The 18482-nt window shown below is 36.3% G+C and overlaps 2 protein-coding genes across 8 annotated transcripts in view; one reads left to right on the top strand and one right to left on the bottom strand.

The window, feature by feature from the left end:
* The window catches only part of LOC117662411 (inactive sodium-dependent neutral amino acid transporter B(0)AT3-like), a 36104-nt gene extending 32389 nt beyond the window's left edge, over positions 1-3715 (top strand). For 3 of the 4 annotated variants that reach the window (XM_034411821.3, XM_034411822.3, XM_034411824.3), the window contains 3 exons: positions 1020-1179; positions 2554-2710; positions 3359-3715. In XM_034411821.3, the coding sequence (XP_034267712.2) occupies positions 1020-1179; positions 2554-2710; positions 3359-3532 (491 nt within the window). In that variant the 3' untranslated portion in view covers positions 3533-3715. The remainder of the gene's footprint in view (positions 1-1019; positions 1180-2553; positions 2711-3358) is intronic. The other variant, XM_034411826.3, reaches the window with a different exon arrangement.
* A 1159-nt stretch (positions 3716-4874) lies between these two features.
* TERT (telomerase reverse transcriptase) overlaps positions 4875-18482 on the bottom strand; it is a 31634-nt gene continuing 18026 nt past the window's right edge. The window contains exons 9-16 of one of the 4 annotated variants that reach the window (XM_034411818.2): positions 15766-15879; positions 13939-14010; positions 13006-13194; positions 11811-11937; positions 11482-11543; positions 9610-9734; positions 8553-8669; positions 4875-5514 (exon numbers count right to left, since the gene is read on the bottom strand). In XM_034411818.2, coding sequence (XP_034267709.2) covers positions 5411-5514; positions 8553-8669; positions 9610-9734; positions 11482-11543; positions 11811-11937; positions 13006-13194; positions 13939-14010; positions 15766-15879 — 910 coding nt within the window. In that variant the 3' untranslated portion in view covers positions 4875-5410. The remainder of the gene's footprint in view (positions 5515-8552; positions 8670-9609; positions 9735-11481; positions 11544-11810; positions 11938-13005; positions 13195-13938; positions 14011-15765; positions 15880-18482) is intronic. The other 3 variants (XR_004590381.2, XR_015733241.1, XM_034411819.2) reach the window with 3 other exon arrangements.

Genomic DNA, 18482 nt, shown 5'->3' with positions numbered 1-18482 from the left:
TGTGAGAGCCAGAAATCTTGCTTGTTTGTAGGAGACCAAATACTTATTTTCCACCATAATTTGCAAATAAATTCTTTCCAAATCAGACAATGTGATTGTCTGGATTTTTGAGGTCTACCTATGATGACAATTACAGGCCTCTCTCATCTTTTTAAGTGGGAGAACTTGCACAATTGGTGGCTGACTAAATACTTTTTTGCCCCACTGTACATATAAACCATATACATGTCTTTGAGTTAAGTCTTGATTCCTGGCAACTGCCTGGACTAGTCTCTGCTGTCTTCTTGGCAACATTTCAGAAGTGGTTTGCCATTGCCTCCTTCCTAGGTCTGAGAGGGTATGACTGGCCAAAGGTTATCCTCCTGGCTTTGTACCTGAGGCAGGAGTAAAACTCGCGAGCTCCTGATTTCTAGACTGATACCTTAAATACATCAAACTGGTGTGTGTGTGTAGACCAGGGGTGGGTTCTACTTACCTTTACTACTGGTTCGTATCGTGCCCATGCGTGCAGATCGCCTATGATGACGTCTGGGTCAGTGGGTGGAGCCTTCCACCAGTTTTACTACCAGTTCTTGCGAACCGGTCGGAACTGGGGGCAACCCACCACTGGTGTAGACACACACACACACAAACTCTCCCATATGCATTTAGGCAGAAGCTTTTGGTAAGCTAATATTCATAAATTACACAATGTATAGCAAGATAAATTTTTGTGTACATTGTGATGTCTGCCTTTATTGCTGAGCAAAGTACAACACTAAGTGAAATCAGTAGCAGAAACTCTCATCCATGTTTAACCAACTTTACTCCTGTCCTTAAATATTTAGGAGAAATCTGGGGAGGGTGGAGAAGGGCAGGATCTGGGGAAATATTAGCAATATCCATGAAAGTGAGAAGTAAGTTTGACAGATCTGGTATTATCCATGTGCAAAATTTGGGAATATTTAACTGGTTGAGTCAAAATTGCTCTCTTTTTGCATTTTCATTCACACACAACTACTAAACTTTGTCTTCATTAGGTATTATATGCCTTAGTTCCTTTTTGTTGGGTCTCCTTTTTACTACACGATCAGGAAGTTACTGGATTGAAGTGTTTGATAGCTATGGAGGAAGCATACCGTTGCTGATCATTTCTTTATTTGAACTGTACGGCATTGTACATGTTTATGGACTGAAAAGGTAATGAGGTTCTTGTATGTCCACTTCTTAGTAAGTTCTTCAACTGAGACAGCATGGAATGTAAGAGTGGGAAGACCTCAGCCAGAAAACTTCACTGAGTCATCCTCTCTCAGTCCAACCAACTTTATAAGAATTTTAGGGAAAGTAGGAGCAAAAAGAGCTATGCATTTTACCTTGAGTTCCCAAATGAAAGGCAGGATAAACATCTAGTAAATAAATATTTAACAAAAGCATTCTACTAAGATTATACTTATTTTAGTTGAATAAACTTTTATTGTATTCAGAGGTCTGTATACATGATCTTGGTGAAATTCAGATCAGGTGTATGGTAAATCATCATTAGTATCATGCAAAGGAAAGGCTTAAGCTAAGAATAGATGGCTCTCTTAAGGTTAGTTAAAGAAGACTCTCTGGAAGAATTTGAAGTAAAGGTGTTGTCTTGCAACCACCTAGTGCAATTAACTGTTCATCATTTTAATAAAGCAAAACATTTTCACACTTACGGTGAATTAAGACCCCAGCTTTTCATTCTAGCAATTCTGTTTGCCCCTCAGTCAATAGACTTTAGTCAAGAAGTGACATCATCAAAGCTCAAGGCAGACAACTCCAGCCAGTGGGGAGTAATATTTTAAGTTCCCTTTGTCTATAGCAGGGGTGTCAAAGTGGTGGCTCGTGAGCTGGATGTGTCACGTACAAGTAACCCCTCCCAGCTCCAGGAAGGCGGTAAGCGTCATGAAACGCAAGTTTGACACCCATGGTCTATAGTCTTCTGTAAATTAATGCACTAAGCAACATTTCCCTTATTTGTATTATGTGCAACATGATTCCTCTTAACAGAAGACAAGTTTCTCCAGGAGCAATTAAATAACATTAGTTTTGAAGATTTGTATCTAATGTGCAATACAACTGAATTTAAATTCATGCAGGTCATCACCTGGTTAGAGCTATGAAGCTTTTAAAATATATACACATATGCACACCCATTCTCACATATCTATATCTACTTGTAGGAAAATGTGCCATGAGCACCCCATCTTTGTAAAATGCATCACTCTATTCATTGCTAGGGTTCTTGAGAAGTGGTTTCCCTCCTTCCCCTTCAACCATTGATTAAAAAAGCAAGACTGCCATTAAGATTCAATTGTTCAGGCTTCACTGCAGTTTGGTATAAAATGATTTCCATCAAGGTATCTTGTAACTAAAACACTTGGAGGTATATCCAAGACTAAGTTTGTGATGTCATTGTAATAGGCGCCTAAAGATGACTACATCCCTCTTATTGCAAAATAAACAGTGATTACATAAAATTGCTATATTGCAAATTCAGACATTCCATTGGAATTGAATTGTGACTATAAACCAATTTGGCCACAGGTTCTGTGATGATGTGGAATGGATGACTGGAAGGCCAGTACATTTCTACTGGAAAGCATCCTGGCAGTTTTTCAGCCCTGTGCTAATGCTTTCAGTCCTTTTGAGCTTTGTAGCCGTTCAGCGGCCATCAACCTACAATGCATGGAATCCAAGCTATGTATGTTAAACTTTTTACTTAATTTCTAGCAATTATTTTTATGCCACAAAAATAAGGACTGAGTCATCACCATAGTATTGCATAAGGGCACCCCCTCAAATTAATCAGCCAACTCAGATTTAGAAAGTTAGCTGTAGATGAAAGGCTAACTACAGTTACAAGATATGTATATCAAATTGGCAACAGATTTCTCCTTTGCTGTGTTGCTTTCATTATAGTTTACCTTCTGGAATTTTTAGTTAGGGTTGTTTTTTGTAAGCTGCTCTGAGATCATTATTATAGTCCGGAAGTTGATAAAGAAATAATGCGTAATGAAGGTATATGTCACATATTTGCCCTGCATTGGCTGGGGGCTGTGCTTTTTTTTAATGAGATACCAATTGAGAATACCTTCTGTATATGGGCTAGGATAGCAAGTATGCGTGCATTTCTCACACTAAAATAAGAGTAGCATACCTTCTACATTTGAAGAGCAAGTTGCCTCTTACTATTTATTATTCCATGTCTTGGTAAAAACAATATAAGCGAAGATCTCCTTGCAGGAAAAGCAAGACTCATCCTTTTGAAGGATTGTCAAGCTCTGTGTAGACCCCCTTTGTACTACTAACATTCAGTTTTAATTTTATGCAATGTATGTTTATCTCACAGGAAGACTTTCCTTCAAAACAATCCAAATTTTATCCACGCTGGGTTTTAGTCATTGGTGCCTTGCTTGTGCTCCTACCATGCATATTTATTCCAACTGGAACCATTTGCCATTTTAAGGAAGTATTGCAGAAAAAGAAGGAGAAGCATCCATGCGAAAGGACCGAAGGCAACTGATGCTCTGGGATTCTATCAGCCGATTCCAGTGATCCATAGTAAACCAGTAGTTCAGATTATCCACGGAGAAAAAGTATACTAAGGCAATCTATGAAAATTAAGTACACACTGTCTATATAAACCTCTGTAGAATTCTTAGGGAAAGTAGTAAAAGTATTTCAAATAAATACCATTTATACAGTATTATATTCTGTAATGCTAAAAGTTTTCAAGGAATTGTTTTAAACATTTCCCCCCCGTTTTTAACTGAGAAGACGAACCCTAGATTTACAAAAGAAAAAGTATAATAAAAATGATAGGAAAGAGAAAACATATATATATAATCAAGTAAATATATTCATACACTGCCAGTTCTTAAAATGACCACTTGGATAGAAACGAATCAGTGGCTGATGGGTTAATTTTTGTGAACTACTTTCTGGGCAGGGCCAAATGAACTAGTGTGGTTTCATGTTCCCTTTTTGTGCTGCAGTTTGGGAGAATGGAAATACCCATCTTGCAAGCTTCCCTTTTTGGTAAAGTTGTGTTGGACACATGAAACATTGAAGAAAAACAGTTTTGTCCCAAACGCCAAACAAAAATACCATTCAAATGTTTTGAATCTTCTATTGAAGCAAAACTCAAAACCTTCTGAAAGTTAATCAAATGAAATAATGTAAATTCAAATCAAGCTCTTTGTTACTTGTTTTCACTATAGGACCATTAAAAATGGATGTCATGATACTCCTTGTTAACCATCTAACTTACTGGGCAAAAATTAAGAGTCTGAACCTTTGCCCAAACTAGCTTCCTTATATCCAGGGAACATATCTATTATTTGCGGAAAGAAGAGCATGAATTGGAGCTGAATTTTATATGGCAATCTAGCCAGAGCTACAGTACATCAATTACTTTGATATGGATTATTTAGTCCTAGGGACTACTTGTTATGAAGAATGGTACAGTAAACACCAATAGAGTTCTACAACTTCTTTAGCAGTTAACCTAGCAACGGAGCTTCCTATTATGTCAACAGCGTACGAAGAAAGGGGATAATGATTTTGCTGACGTAGTCTTAATGTCAGCAATAAAACTACAGCTTAATCTTGAATCTGTATGCTTGAGTGCATAGCCTCATCTCAGATTTATCTAGCACACTCCAGCAGGGTGATTCATCAGAATTTAAGGGAAGCAACTTGGTTTTGATACTGCTCATTATGTAACATTTAGCATTATTCTGATCAAGATTTAGAGGATGGAATATAGTTTTTGACAACCATACACTTTAGGCATGGCACCAGAAGAGACAGCTGGCTCACACTTAGATTACATTAATTTTTTATTAAAGAAAAAAAAACACCAGTTCCAATTAGATATACTTTTAATTATTTTGTGAAAAACATACTTTGTGATGATGTAAAAACTGTTGCCAAAATTGTTTTAATCTTTCAGTAATCCACAAAATTAAGCCTACAACCTTTTGGGCCAGACAGTTATGCTATACAGGGATGTCAAACTCATGTCTTCACGGCGGCGTCATGTGATATATCGGGACTTTCCCCCCCTTCGCTAAACTGGGCATGGGGTGGCCAGCACGTGACGTATCTGGTCCGCGGGCCGGGAGTTTAACAGCCTTGTGCTATATCATGCAATGTTCTTGCTTTGAATTACTTATCAAGAACATTCATTTCGAGCTTTCTTTCCAAAGGGTGGGGCAAATATTTTACAATTCACCGCCAATAAACACATTGCAAGTTTCACTAGAAGAGGCAAGACAAAGTTTTTTTTAAAAAAACTTATTACACATTCCAGCTCCTTGATAGAAAAAAAAAATCTCAAGTGGGCAGACCAATTAAGCAAGTGGAAAGCAAACTTGAAGAAGAAAGTTGCTTTATAGAGCTAATCCAGAATGGCTTTGAAATCTTCATATAATGACGGCTGTATTACTTCAATAAGCAGTTGCATAGTAGTTTTTGGAATTTGGCGAGTCAACTGTAATTTACCTACAAGGAAAGATTAACCAATTACTTCTTTAGTTAGGCCAACAAGTTATTTTGAACAAATGTTCCAGATCATCAAGTACCTGGGCTTTAGAGAAAAGTCCTGAAAAAGTCCTATATAGGTAGTCCTCGACTTACAGCAATTAATTTAGTGACTGTTCAAAGTTACAACAGCACTGAAAAAAGTGACTTATGACCGTTTTTCACACTTACGACCTTTACAGCATTCCCCATGGTCACATGATCAACATTCAGATGCTTGGCAAGTGGTTCATATTTATGACGGTTGCAATGTCTTGGGGTCATGTGATCAAGCTTTTGTGACCTTCTGACAAGTCAAGTCAATAGGGAAGCCAGATTCACTTAACAACCATGTTACTAATTTAATAAATGCAATGATTGGCTTAATTGTGGCAAGAAAAGTTGTAAAATGGGGCAAACTCATTTAGCAAATGTTTCACTTAGCAATATAAATTTTGGGCTTAATTGTGGTCATAACTCGAGACCTATCTGTAGTCATCTTCCTTCTATAGGGCTAACTATTGATATCTTTGGAAATAATTTGTTTGAATATTTCATAAAAAAATAAAATAAAAAATAATGAATTAAATCACAAAAATTTCCAACAGTCATATGGCTCAACTCTGCTAAGAATAATCAATATCATTCATTCATTCACCCATGCATTCATTCTGTTGTTATTACGCTTAGCATGTGTCTCGCTTGGTTGCAAAGTCCATTTATTTTGCATTGTGCTTGCTTCAATTCACATAATGAAACTATCAATGCATGATGTGCTAAATTTTGGGTTTGAGCCAGTTTGTTCAAGAAGCTGATTTGGACCGTGTGTGTGTGTACTGTATAAATGAAAGGACTGCTAAATTTTGGTTATGCGTCACCAAATTGTTGTTAATTCTTCATGACCAAATAGATAAATTATCTCCATGATGATCTATCCCTAACTTGTTCTTTTCAGGTCTTCCAAAAGCTCTACTTACTGCTGTGAATGAGTCTTATCTGTCTTCTGGTCGTCCTCTTCTTCTCTTCCCTTCTACCTTTCCCATGACAACCTTCTCCAGAGAATTAGATCTTTGCAGGATAATTTTAGTCTGGTCCCTTGAATTAGAACTCATTTTTGATGATCTATTACTTTCCACAGTATTCTCAGGAGGCGTCTCTAATAACCACAGTTCAAAAATGTCCTGCACCTTTTCAAAGTCCATCTTTATTTTCCATAGGGTGTCACAGAGAATGTCATGATTTACTCAATTCTGATCTTTGTAGGTATACATAGTTCTTGACTAATGACCACAATTGAGCACGTAATTTTGGTCGTAAATTGTTGCAGTTTTACTATGGTCGCTAAGCAAGCCCCTGTGGTTAAGAGAATCACTTGGTCGCTAAGTGAATAACTTAGCAATTTACTAAGTTAGTTAGTAACTGAATGGCTTGCCTCCAAATGTTGTGGGTGCTCCATCACTGGAGGTTTTTAAGAAGAGCTTGTATAGCCATTTGACCAGAATGGTAGAGGGTCTCCTTCTTGAGTAGGAGGGTAGAAGACTTCCAAGGACGCTTCCAACATTGTTATTCTGTATTTGGTCCCAAGTCTAATGGCCCTTTTTTGCCCAAAAATGTCAGCGTCACAAAACACAATCAAATGACTATGGATTTTACAACTGCTCATAAATGTAAGCCAGTTGCTAAATGCTGAAAATGCAACTACTGGACTGCGGAGATGGCGTGGCAGTCGTAATTTTTGAGGATATTTCTCGACTGCTTGTTCCGTTATCGTTCATTATTGATCCTAAAAGGCGGAAGTCATCCACCACTTTGATATCTTTATTGCCAATTCTAAGGCTGGCTGTTCTACCTCTTGCCATGAGTTTGGTCTATATGTTTATAATTTTAGTCCCATTTTTTCATGGTGCTTCTTGACTTTTAGAGCTTGCAAATCCTTTGCATTTTCAAATTTAATTTCAAAAGACATTGTGATGTAATGTAAGGTTTTGGATTAGGAGCAGGAGGCCCAGGTGTTAGTTCTCCCTTGGGCACGGAAGTCACTTGTGAGAACTTGGCCTTAAACTATGATTTCAAAAAAACACCTCTCTACCTATCTGCCCTGAATAAGTGTGCTGATTATGGTTTATAACTTTCAAGAAGAGGCCTTCCTCTTGCAGTGGATTGATTTGGACTGATAATTTAAAAAAACACATATGCACATACTTTTATTGCAGGGAAAATGCCAGTCATGATGCAGATAACATCTCCCAGTTAAAGAAAAAACATCTAGGTAATATTAACTTTAGATCATAAAAATCTCATTATTGTACCAACATTCCATTTATAAATGAAACTTAGGACAGAGTTCTCTGTATGTTCACTAAAGGAAAAATAAAATTTTCTTAAAAATTTATACTAATTAACATGGTAACTAGAATTAATTTGACATAGGTTTGCATTTTTAATTGAAAATTAAAATAAGAAAATAATCCTTTTGTATATTGCTAACAGGGTTTTTATTGAAGTGGTATATATAATATTATACTCAATAGCACAATTGGAAATAGAGATAATACTCTGAGAGCATAGTAGCAGTTGATGAGATTACACTGCTTATATAGACTCTATTGAGGTGGACAGATACATTTTCTGATTTGCACAAGCAGATATAATGCTTATGTCAGCCTACCAGTTGTTAGAAGCAACCTGTTATTTGCAGCTTAAGCTAGATTGAGGCTGAATAAAGAGTTACCCTCTGCTTGTCCCCTATGTTAGCCAAACAATCTACCAAGGAATGGTCGCCACAGTTCTGCTAGTTAGTGAAGTTGCAGTAGGTAGGGCGATAAAACTAATTCTAGTCTCCCTCCTCAAATGATGTGGAAAGAATAACTACATCTGACAGGGCTTACAGAAAGATGATATCTAAGGTCCACAATCATGAAACTAATCATCATATTGTACATAAAATGTATTCACACTCTATGTATTCACTTAAAAACATCTAAAAAGTATGAAGAACATCAAAGGAAGGAAATACTTACACTGCCTGAGAGGTCCAAGAAGACACTTGTAAATCACCTTGTGATTTGCCAATTTAGTGCTGAAGGCATGATAGGAGAGCCACTGGACTGCTTTGTAAGAAAGTGGAACTGAACTACCTGTTACAAAGAAAGAAAGAAAGAAAGAAAGAAAGAAAGAAAGAAAGAAAGAAAGAAAGAAAGAAAGAAAGAAAGAAAGAAAGAAAGAAAGAAAGAAAGAAAGAAAGAAATCCCCCAAACTTATAAATGTATTTTGTGATTTTATACAACTGTTTCTCTATAAAGCATTACTACTTTGGCACTCTTATTGCAGCAAATGAAGGGACCAACCAGACTGACATTTGAATGTGATGCCAGTTATTTCATTTTACCTGGGGGGGGGGAGCAAAAAATAATAACAACCATGCTGTTGCCACCCCTGTGGGAGAATGATTGGGACCACAGTACACATGGCAGATTTAACTCCTCACGATATGCTGATGTCAAAATACATTGTTGTATCCAGCAGTAACCAGTGAGATCTTCCTTTCCAAGCCAAAGTACACCTCACAGAGGAAGCAATCACTTCAGCAGACAAAAAAAGGGCTTAACTGATATTTGATAAGGTTACCTAGCTGGGCAATGAAATGTCTGCAAGCAATCAAGCTTAGAGAGCACTAAGGACTCCAGTTAACTGCACTTCTCTTAATGCTGTAGTCCCACTCTGTATTCTTAGAGGCTATTTGAAGGGAAAGGGGAATAGGAACTTCCAATAATGCAACTTGCAGTTTAATTTGCTTTTAAAAAAGGAAAAAAGAGCTATTTTGCTGTAGTGGTTAAGATATTGGTTTAGAAACTAGGAGACTATAAGTTCTACACCTACTTTAGGCACAAAGTCAGCTAGAATACCTTGGGCTAGTCAATCTCTCTCGGCCCAGGAAGGAGTCCATATCAAACCACTTCAGAAATCTTGTCAACATTATTACAGGGACTGACTAGGTAATAGAAGGCATACCAAAAAAAAAAAAGTCAGCCCGGGGAGCCATTTTAAACAGGGTATCGGGCTCAAAAGATCACCTACCTGCATTTTTAGCTTTTAGAACAGAGAAGCAGCATGAAGCACTATCAGAGATGACCGTCAGGAAGAAACGTGGGTTATTTTTGATGTGGTGATGAAATGGGAGCTGGAGAACACAGGCATGAAATCTAGCATGAAAAAAGCCACATATATTCCTTGCTTATAAGGGTTTCATATGTACCGGGATTTAATGAATTTAGAATTCTGAGGTGGAGTTTGTACTGGATCAAGTCAAAGAATTGCATGTGAGGGGGTGGCTTTAAGGCCAGCACATATACGGACTCTTAAGGGACTCCCTACTGCTTGGGAACTGTTCTCCATAAACTCTTGAACTGAATAGTAACACAACACAGTGAGAAGAAAGCACCAAACTTCTCCTTCCATTTGGCCTTGACCAAAGGGTATGTTCCATAATTCTGATAAGCAAATGTTTGCAGAGAGGGGAGAGAGGGAGGAAAAAATGAATAAACCCTTGCAAGAGAAAAGATTTGTTCAATTGTAAAGTCATTAAATGTTTATCAGTACTTAAGAAAGTGAAGATGGGAATTCTAATGCAGTAAGCAAGGGCAAGGCAGGAAGATGCAGGTCAAAGCCCAGACAGATTTTATCCACACACAATGTTCCAGAGGCAAAACTAGTTAATAAATTACATGCTTACCCTCTGCTTTTCGACAGCAGAAGGCATGAGGAGTGGGAGTGGAGAGCAGCTGCATATTCAGTTGTTTGAACTGACATAAACTGACATCAGTTTTGATCTAAGAATGATGCAGATGCATTCCTAATAACATTTACTTAACCAAGAAAGCTCCAAATGCCTACATTGCCCACAATGAAGTGCAGGGAAACTTGCACAATAGCAGTTCTGAGGAGGCCTTCTGTATTTTGCCATCACTACATGCTGCTATCCCTTTCTAACTGCCCCTGTTTTTTTCCAACTAAACTGATCTGTTTAGACTCAAAGATTTCCCAGGTAATGAAACCAAACTCATGTCCACTTAAGTTATTTTACAACAGTTTGCTTTTTTGCACTGGCAGATTTCTTGGTGAAAATTTCTTGTGAATATTTGAAAAAAAAAAAAACCTGTTACCACAGACATAGAAGAAAAAGCATTTTCTAGTAAAACTCTGGATCAGAGGAACAAGGGGCAGCTCAAATATTTTCCAGAGAACAGATCACTACTAGGATTTGGTCTAAAGGAAATTGTAAAGTTAAATCTCTTATTTATAGATGGCCAGGTTAAAGGTAAAAGTTTGGGGAAGAAGCAGACACTATGAAAACTGTTCCACTGGTGGTTTATTTGTGTGAGGTGGGGGATAAATTGACAAAGGAAAAATGGTTGTAGGAAACAGGTAAGTGTGTACTTTAAAGAGCATATACTTGAGGAAACATAGGAAGTACTTTCAAGTAATTGGGAGCTCTGGAACTAAAGGCAGTTCATCCCTTTTAGAAAAATCACTATATAATATTATCTTAAAGAACAGGCAAGTATTATTTGTGGGACTCATAAATCATTAAAGCATCTCCCCAATCTCCAGATGAATGGACAATAATATCAGTAATTACCATTAAAAAAAAAATCCGAGAACTGCCAATTCTATCTGTATTACAACTGCAGCATTAGAAAGCATTATCAGGAGGAATATGGGTCAATACTGGAAGTTAATAATGAAGGCTGTCCAGATAATGCAGATCCTCTTGGAGAGTATGGTAATATATTGCAATGTTTATTATGCTAGATGTATTCAAAACACTGCATTAAAGGGCCAGAGCCCAGCACATTCAAAAGCAACTTTGAGGAAGTGTAGTATGACATCTTCCTAGCCCACATCACATTCCAATGGCAATTAACAGGGCTTTAAAGTTACCATGCTTACCTGTAGGCCTGCAGTAGTAGTATCTTGTAAATATTAATGCATACTGTCCTAAGGCTATTGATCTAAATTTGGAGCAGGGAAAATAGGAAAGAGATATAATAAAATGTTTCTCCAGTGCAAACAAATAGGCATTAAATCAAATAAAATCAAAATGGTAGATTGAGGGATATAAAGTATCTTATATAGTGATGCCAAGATAACTGGAATGACATCAGTTTCTGGTTCAAGTCGATTGTGGTAGCACTAAATATCTAGATTTGACGGTATGTTTGAGATCACTGTGCATATAATGCACTTTTTAGGCATCCCTGAATTGTGTATTCTCTTACCTGTAAATCTATAAATAAAGGATGACATTTTAGCTGCAAGACTGCAAGCAATTTGTTTCTCATGTTCACACCAGCTTTTCTAGTAGAGTTGAAAGATAGGCTAGACCTGATAGATGTATAAGCATAACTGCAGTGAAAAGATAAGTGGAAAAGAAGATCAATATAATTTAGGCATCATTATAGCTAATTAGAATTTTTTTCCTATTACAAGAATATATTTGGCTTTTACGAAATTCAAAACATGGATATTTGAAATAATGGCCATGTAGAGAAACATTAGATTCTTCAAAACTAGAAGGTATCTTAAGCATTTTGATAGCAAGCTATAACTTTAAGAGAACTGGCTAATTATTTGTAATATTACACAGATAGTTCTGGACTTATGGAGATCACTTTGAGTTTCCCTGAATTTAGGATTGTTGTTGGGTTATCTGCCTCGTCTTCTTATTGCACAAATTCCTATATATGGTTTCTAGTCACTCTTCAAACTGTTACAGCTCAAACAACTTATCTATCAGTGTTATCATCTTGATGGTGCAATTCAGATTAAAAAATATAAAATCTTGCAACCTGCTGAATGGTCAACTCTATTAATTCAAATGATTCCTTCACAGAAATCTGAAATATCCCATTATTAGTTCTCCACAAATTAGTCTATTTATCAAAAAATGCACTCTTATTGACTATGTGATAAGATATTTTTTGTGCTAGCCAAATTTAATCTGCAAACACAGCAAGGATTTAAGTTTTATATCAGTCAGAATGAATCAATTTCAGGTTATAGAAGATGTTTGAAAGCTTACTTTTTGTTTCTAATAATGTATATTACTTAGGCTATCAAGTTATTTTAGTTGATTCATCATCTATTTCTTAATTTATATAGATTAATCTGTGTATTAGGAAACATTTTGGGGGGATAATGTGGTTTTAAATGATTTTAAATTTAATAAAAGTCAAATGCACAACTGACTATTTCCATTATGATTTTATATTTCCTATTCTAACTAACTTGCCACAACCAGCTTTTGAGAATAAGCAAATATGCCCTTTACCTATGTGCCATTGTTTAATTTAACTTTGCCCACTAAATTTTGCGTCATTGATTCAGCCATTAAATCTTTGTTTTAAAGATACTCACTGATTAAAGCATGCAGTCTTAATATTAATGCAATGACTATTCCTGAATAGTACATACCTGGAGTAATCACAGTAAATTTCAAGAGTCTGTGAATTAATTAATAATCCACACCATGGGATAACACAATGAGCTGGTAATTGTTTGAACTCCAAGCAACCTGGAACATTTTCATCCACCGGAAAATTCACCACAGTCTTAGAGGGATTTATAACAAAGCCATACTCTGGAATGCCTTTGGCTAGAGTCCTAAGTAAATGAAAATACATATTCTGAATTGCTACCTGAAAATATATGCATCATGTGCTCCACTACAATAATTAACTGCACATATACATATGATAAATTCCTCCAAATACGTTGTCAGCTATATAGTCTCTCAAAAAATGGCATCTTCCTGTTGTATTCAAAATGCATCCCCAGAATTTTAATATTGTTAGAGGCGATAGCTGGGGAAAGCTGCTGTAGGTCAGAGGTAGGTTAGGTTTTGATGTCAAATATTAGAATTACTAATTTTAAGCAAGATAGCAATAACCCTAAAATATAAGAACTTTATAACCTCCTCTGCCCCCCCCCCAGTTAGCCTTTCTTCAGTTATGTGAATTTAACCACTTCTATTCGTTTTCTCTCTTATTTTATAAAGTCTACTTTCGTTTTGCTAAGCATGAAAGGTGCAAGGACTGATCGCTATGTTTAGAATCAATGTACCAGCAGGATCATAACCCATTCTTTTCAAGGATATCATTGCTACCTCAATGGGACTTTATTGAAAGTTTCATTCAGTTTGTCTCCTCTGCATATATTCTAAAGAAAGCATATATTTAAAAGAAGGCATTTTAATTACACTTTTATGGAATGCCGTATCCATGTAGGAAAAAGAAGAGTAGAACAGGACAAGGTAGGAATGTTTTCATTCCTTTGTGCACAAAAACTTAAAACTCAAGGATAGATGATTAAATCAATCATTAAAAATAGTATATTTCATTGTCATACCTCAGAAATGTTTTTGCTTGTTCTAAATGAGGTGTAACAAGCAGAAAATCATCCGTTAAACGCATCAGTACTCTGTAATGTTAAAAAAAAGTTAATATCTTGGTCTTGGGTACATTTAAATTTTAAAGAATGAATGCATTGCTCATAGTCTTCATTTTTCAATTACTTGAGGTAAAGGTAATATACATATTATCACTGTTACATATTCTATTATCCAAATCTGCAATATAAAAAAATGTACCAGTGCTATAAATTAACCTTTCACCCATACATAAAATTGGCACACACACACAAAACCAGGATTGTAATTTCTCATCATCCATCACAATGATGGATGAATCCAATTTCTGTGTTTAATTCCCATATGATGAGAAGCTGATTGGACTTGAATCTGGGCAGAGGAATAATTTGGGGCAAAAAAAAAACCTAACTCAAGCTTTTCTGACAACTTAAGTAAGGATAATAGGATATGCTTCGGTTTTTGCAGACCTTCTCCATACCATCTGCCAGACCTCAGCATCAAGCTAAAGATAAAAATAAAGACATCCTTGGATCAAATGTGGCTTAAATTGTATGTGTCCACATAATCTTCCTGGCAGCAAAAGTGCTTTCTCACTGCCTTTCTCCCAGATGGTTTTCAGACTTTTCAATTCAGGCTATGCCTTCAGAATTTCTGGTAGCCTCTCATCCAAGCATTAGCCAGCAGTATAATAATTATTACCTATAATAAAAAAACTTCCTAAATATCTTGCCAATATCTTAATTTTGCCAGAAATCCTGATACACTGCAAGCAAATCAGATAAACTTTTACTCTACACACGTCTAAGAAAGGTTGTATTAAGAACGCTTATCCCAGCACATGCATAGAAGGGAAAATGCCACCCTCCCCAAAGTCTCAAAATAATTTAGTTTTGGGTCAAAGTGGGAGAAGAGGATACAGTCATTGTTGGCTCTTGCACAACTTTATACAGTGGTCCACATATAGCCAAAAGTAGATGCCCTCGATGTGTTTTAATGGCCTGGAGTAACATGTCAATATTTACTTGTAAGAAAGACACAAATATAGGATGTGCTTATTGCTTGATCCAGAAAGACTTGACCAAGTGCTGGTCTTTTATTTCATTTCATGCTGCGCTTTTGAAGAAAGAAACTCTGCATTCTTATGTGTGTACCAGAGAATCTGGTTTGGCATTGCTTATAGCAAAAGATGATAACCTTTTATTCCTTCATATTCTGAAATGGATTCTGGAAGGAGTATTTTGCCAGAAATGCCGTTATTTTTATGAAGTGCTAGCAAAAGAGACTTTTGTCAGATTCCTGGAGACTGCTTGAAATGCAGCTTTGAAAATAGTTTACATTCTGATGCAGATACATATGGTTATTGGAGAGGTGGTAGTAGTGGCATGTGTCATTACATAACACAAGTGAGGCAAATTAGTGACATCATGCAATTGACACAATATGATTTGCATAAATTTGATTTCACAGTGACACAGGAAACATTATAGCTTCAACCTATGTAGAGTCTTCCTATGTTTCAAGTTGGCTAGTTTGCCTTACTGTTTCTCAATTTACATCTGTTGGATTATAATTTGATAGACAGAATTGGAGCAGGTATGGGCTCTGATCTCCAATATGCTTGGCAGACATGCAGGGGGAAATAATGCTGGGTAATCCTTCCATCTCCTTTTGTCCTTAATTGGAAGAGTTTATGCTGGGCTTTATGTTATTATCTAAGTAATGAATGATACTTAACTTGTATAAAGATTCTAGCACAAGAGAGTTTGGTCCTTTGGTAACGGCTAATATGCAGAATAACACCTTACCCGTCCCTTTGCACATTGCACAGTAACTTATTCTCCATGTCTCCATAGCAGAGGTTGCAAAGCAGAGTTGATAAAATGGAGCCCTGGGGAATTCCACAACGCTGCACATAGTACCTGAGAAATGCCAAGAACCGAAAGCCTGCTGTCGTTAAGAACTCAAATCTGGTAGCAAAACAAAGTTACTTATAATAAGGCTGATCATTTCACTGCAATAAGGAAGTATTTTCTGATGGGCAAATTGTGTATCATATGAGAAACATATGACATTGACAATGATTTCCCTGTAAATAGAGTGAGTAAATGGGACTTGAGCTGGAATCTTGATGCAAGGGACAGATAATAGGCTTTTCTTTATTTCTTTATTTATTTTTTATTGCACTTTTTCTCTTTACATATCTGTTACATTTTTAACAGATCTGTGACATTCATACAACTAGAATCAATATTCAATACATTGTATACATTCTATTTCTAAAAGTTATATTCCTTTATGTACATTTCCATTCCTTATTTCTATTATCTATCCATTCATACCATTTTTCCCATACCGCATAATATTCCGGGTCATCCTTTCCCTTTAACTCTAATGTGAGTTTGTCCATTTCCTTGCAATCAAATATTTTTTGAATTACTAATCCCTCTGGTGGTATACGATCTTTCTTCCAATACTGCGCAAAAGCAATCCTTGCTGCCGTTAATATATTTAGCATCAAATATTTTATCTTTCTATTATATTTCGCCCAAAATATCCCCAGGAGAAACAATTCCGGTTTAAGTTGTATTTGACACTTAGTTAAATCCTGCAGCCATTCCTGTATCTTCATCCAATATCTTTTCGCTCCGGGACATGACCACCATGAGTGAAAGAAGGTACCTTGTTTCTGTTTGCATTTGCAACATTTTGGATTTAAATTTGGATACATCTTGGCCAGCCTCACTGGCGCTAAATGCCAATGATAAAACATCTTATATTGGTTTTCCTTATAGGCCACAAATAGGCTTTTCTATTAGGACAAGACTGTCCCAAAATTCTGTTGGATAGCAAAATGCAGAATTCTGAACCAGTGTATTGCTCCATCTACTCAACATTCCCTCAAGTAAGCACCTATTTGTCTCCCTCCACCTTGCAATAAAGATTCACACTGGTATCTCATGGGCTTCTCCCTAACTACTTCCTCTCTTTACCTTGAACTACACATGCAGTAGCATGAAACAGAATATTTCTGACATAGCTGAATAGACAACTTACCTAACTATACTTTTAAGTTTGTGGATCATGAAAATATTGTTAAAATCTTCTGCAGAAGATGCATTCAAAACGCTGGAGCGAGGTCTAACTATCTGATGGATTTGGTCTATTTGTATTTAAAATAAACCTTAGTATATGGGACAACAGTAAATATTTCACTTCCCACTTGCAGATACATTCCACACCACCAATCAGGATAATTTTCCTAGGCTGGGGGAAGAGCATGGGGGCGGCAGAATAACTGTCTATTTAATGAAGAGAGAGGAAGAGAAATAAATTTAAAGGGCTTTTGGGGAAGGGATGGCAAATTGAAGCTAGCTCTGCAAAAGTGGAGCCAATGACCATGGTAAAGACCAAGAACCAGTGAGCAGACCAGTTCTTTGGAACCTCTCTGGAGGAAGATGAGATCACCCACATGTGCTTGAGACAGCTGCTCCTCATCAGAAGACCACAGAACAGTGGTTTTCTGCAGATCTGAATTTACATATATCTTATAACTGTGACAGAACATTTTAAAGGACCTTAAATTCACAAATCCCACTTTCTAATCAGTTTTGGAAACTATCTATTAACTATCTTAAAGCTACTACAGATCCTCAGAATTACAAGTTTGAGAAATCTTCATTGGGTGAATTTATCTTCAACTCTGAACAAAAGAAGGATTACAAATTTAAGAAGCAAAAGAATTTGAAATAAACAGCAAAGAAGTTGAGTAAGATTTTGATCTTGGAAATATATGAACGGATTAAGGATCCAGATAAATTTGGGTTATTGACCTTTACCCTAAGATTTTGCAACTAACTATAAATAATAAATAACTTCTCATGGGGAACAGGCTTATTTTGGCTATCCTGGCTATTACAAGTCATAATAAAAGATAAGTGAAGATTTTAGGAATTGGATAGTAGAGTGGCCTAAAGCAGAAGAAAAAAAACATATAAACGCTGGAATTTACAAAATGACATAAATTATTATAACATCAAAAATATTAAAGAATCTAGTTATGCCAATAGGGAATATTATATTAATAACAATAACTTCTCAGCCAAAATATTCTGCAATATACTCTAAGTCTTTGCAAGATTTTTTTGGTGGTTTAACAACAGTCAGTCACCATCTAATACTAGACAAAGATTTCAGGAAAGGAGGTGGGGTGGAAGGAAATGGAAGAAAAGATCTTGAAAAGATATTTTCAGAAGACTTTGCCTGCATAAATGTTTTTCAAGTTTTCTAAGGAAAAACAACATGCACTGCTTAATTGCCTTCTCAAAGATGATACTATTTCATATGGTTCAATAAATTGCATATGCTGTTAAGTCCATAAACTTTTTTGGGAAAGCCTTTGAGGCACTACATGGGAGCTGCATAAACAGACAGAGCAGGGCATGGATATAAGAACCGATACAATTGACATTAGTATGTCAAGAAGAAAATGTAGATAAGCCAGTGGTATGTTTGGAAGTATTTC

Source organism: Pantherophis guttatus, chromosome 3, assembly GCF_059756535.1.
Source record: "Pantherophis guttatus breed Tessera chromosome 3, ASM5975653v1, whole genome shotgun sequence".
NCBI lineage: Eukaryota > Metazoa > Chordata > Lepidosauria > Squamata > Colubridae > Pantherophis > Pantherophis guttatus.
Note: the sequence above shows the minus strand (reverse complement) of the source record. Positions and strands in the feature narration are given on the sequence as shown.